This window comes from Calidris pugnax, unplaced genomic scaffold (assembly GCF_001431845.1).
Source record: "Calidris pugnax isolate Ruff unplaced genomic scaffold, ASM143184v1 scaffold1185, whole genome shotgun sequence".
NCBI lineage: Eukaryota > Metazoa > Chordata > Aves > Charadriiformes > Scolopacidae > Calidris > Calidris pugnax.
Window position 1 is genome coordinate 24,796 of NW_015092172.1, and position 1,707 is coordinate 26,502.

Below are 1,707 nucleotides of genomic sequence, written 5' to 3' on the forward strand. Positions count from 1 at the left end.
GGGGTGGGGGCTGCTGCTTTGGGCCGGGGGCGGTTGTAGCTGTTGTACCTGTCCGTGGCGGATTCGGCTCCGCTTTTCTCCGAATCGGGTTGTTCCAAAGCCGAACGTCGAACGAAAAGAGGTTCTTTAGTTTTTCCGGTTGTTTTCCCGGAATCGGAAGGTTTGGAAGAAGAATTGGTGCTTTCGGGAGGCGATTCGGAAGCTTTTCCCCCTGAATTGGGAGTCCTGGGGTCGTACAAACTGATGGCGCTGAGGACGCTGCTCTGGGCCCCCCCTTTGCTCAAACGGGGGTCGTAGGGAGCGATGGCCGGGGCCGAATCGCTCGATTCCATTAATTTGGGGTTTTTCGAACCCGCCGTTTCCGTCGATTTTTGTAACCTTGGGTCGGTGGGAGTTTTCCGTTTGCGGGGGTCGCTGGGTTTGTCGCTCTGGCTGGCGGGGGGGGCGGCGTTCACAGTCTTTAATATCCTGGAAAGAAGCTCAAAATCGGGGAGGCTGGAACCGGGGCCCGTGTCCCCCCCGGAGGTTGTTCCCCCCCCCCTTTGCCGTGGGTCGGTTTGGGGCCGGTTGAGGCGCGGATCGAGGGCGGGCATGGACTGAAGGGCAGCAGGGACAGGAATAAACTCCTGTTTGGGGATGGGAAGAGGAATTAAATCCTCCGGGCTCCAAAGGATCATCCGGGCGAAGTTGGGTTTGTTGAGAACGACGTCTTTTTTGATGTGACTGAATTGTTGGAGTTGGGAACGCGGATCCCGCAGGGAATGACCCGGGAGAGCATCCAAGGGGATGTTGACGGCTTTATCCCGTAAAACCCGTTCTCCTTCCTCTTCCTCGGGGAGCAGGGAAGGTTTGGGGGTGACACAAGGATGAGGAGGTTCGGGTTTGGAGACGGAGGAAGGAACGTGTCGCGCCAAGCGGGGGTCGGTGGGGCCCGAATCCACCGCGAGGGAGAGGTCGGGATTTCGGGAAAGGCGAGGATCCCGTAAGCGTGGATCGGCGGGTCGCCCGCTGCCCACAGCCCCGCCCTGGGATTTCTGCAGGCGGGGGTCACTGACAGCGGGGGGAGGGCCCCCCATTTCGCCGTGGGGGGGTTGGGGGTGAGGTCGGCCCGAGCTTTGTTGCCGTAAAGTTTTCAAGATGGAGGTGACGCTGCTCCCGCCCTCGTCTTCGTCACTGGAATACCAGTTCCCGGGATCTCCTGGGAGGGAGGAAGAAGAGGAAGAGGAAAAAAAGGTCATAAAAGGCCATTAAAGCACCATCCAGAGGGGATGCGGAGGAGAAGGTCCCCAAAATGTCACCTCTCAACTCAACGCTGCTCAAATACCCCCACTGGGCCCAAACAGGGGGGGCATCTGTGACAGCCCTGGCCTTGTTTCCCCCCCACCCCCAAATGCCCAGCACATCCCTCCCTTCATCTTCCTCCTGCCCCCAGCAGACTCCAGTTTGACCACATCAAACCAGTAACCCCGTCTCCTGCACCTTCTGGGGCAGCTCTTCCCAGTTTTTCAACTCTTTTGATGCTGGGGATTCTGGGATTCTCTTCCAGGCACCCAGCACCCCCCATTCCCTGCAGAATTCCTCCCCGACACCCCCATTTCTCCCCTATTTTTGGTTAGATGCCGGGGGGGAACCAAAAGAAATCCAAGTTGCCCCCCGCCTCACGGGTGGTTTTGACCAACATACATCGTATTTTGCCACTTGCCTTCC

The 1,707-nt window shown here is 58.6% G+C and overlaps 1 protein-coding gene across 1 annotated transcript in view; it reads right to left on the minus strand.

Moving 5' to 3' along the window:
• Window positions 1–2: 2 nt before the first annotated feature.
• Window positions 3–1,707, minus strand: part of ZC3H4 (zinc finger CCCH-type containing 4) — a gene marked incomplete at its 3' end in the record, with an annotated part of 21,220 nt that continues 19,515 nt past the window's right edge. Inside the window, exon 14 of the mRNA XM_014962241.1 lies at window positions 3–1,198. Coding sequence (XP_014817727.1) covers window positions 3–1,198 — 1,196 coding nt within the window. The remainder of the gene's footprint in view (window positions 1,199–1,707) is intronic.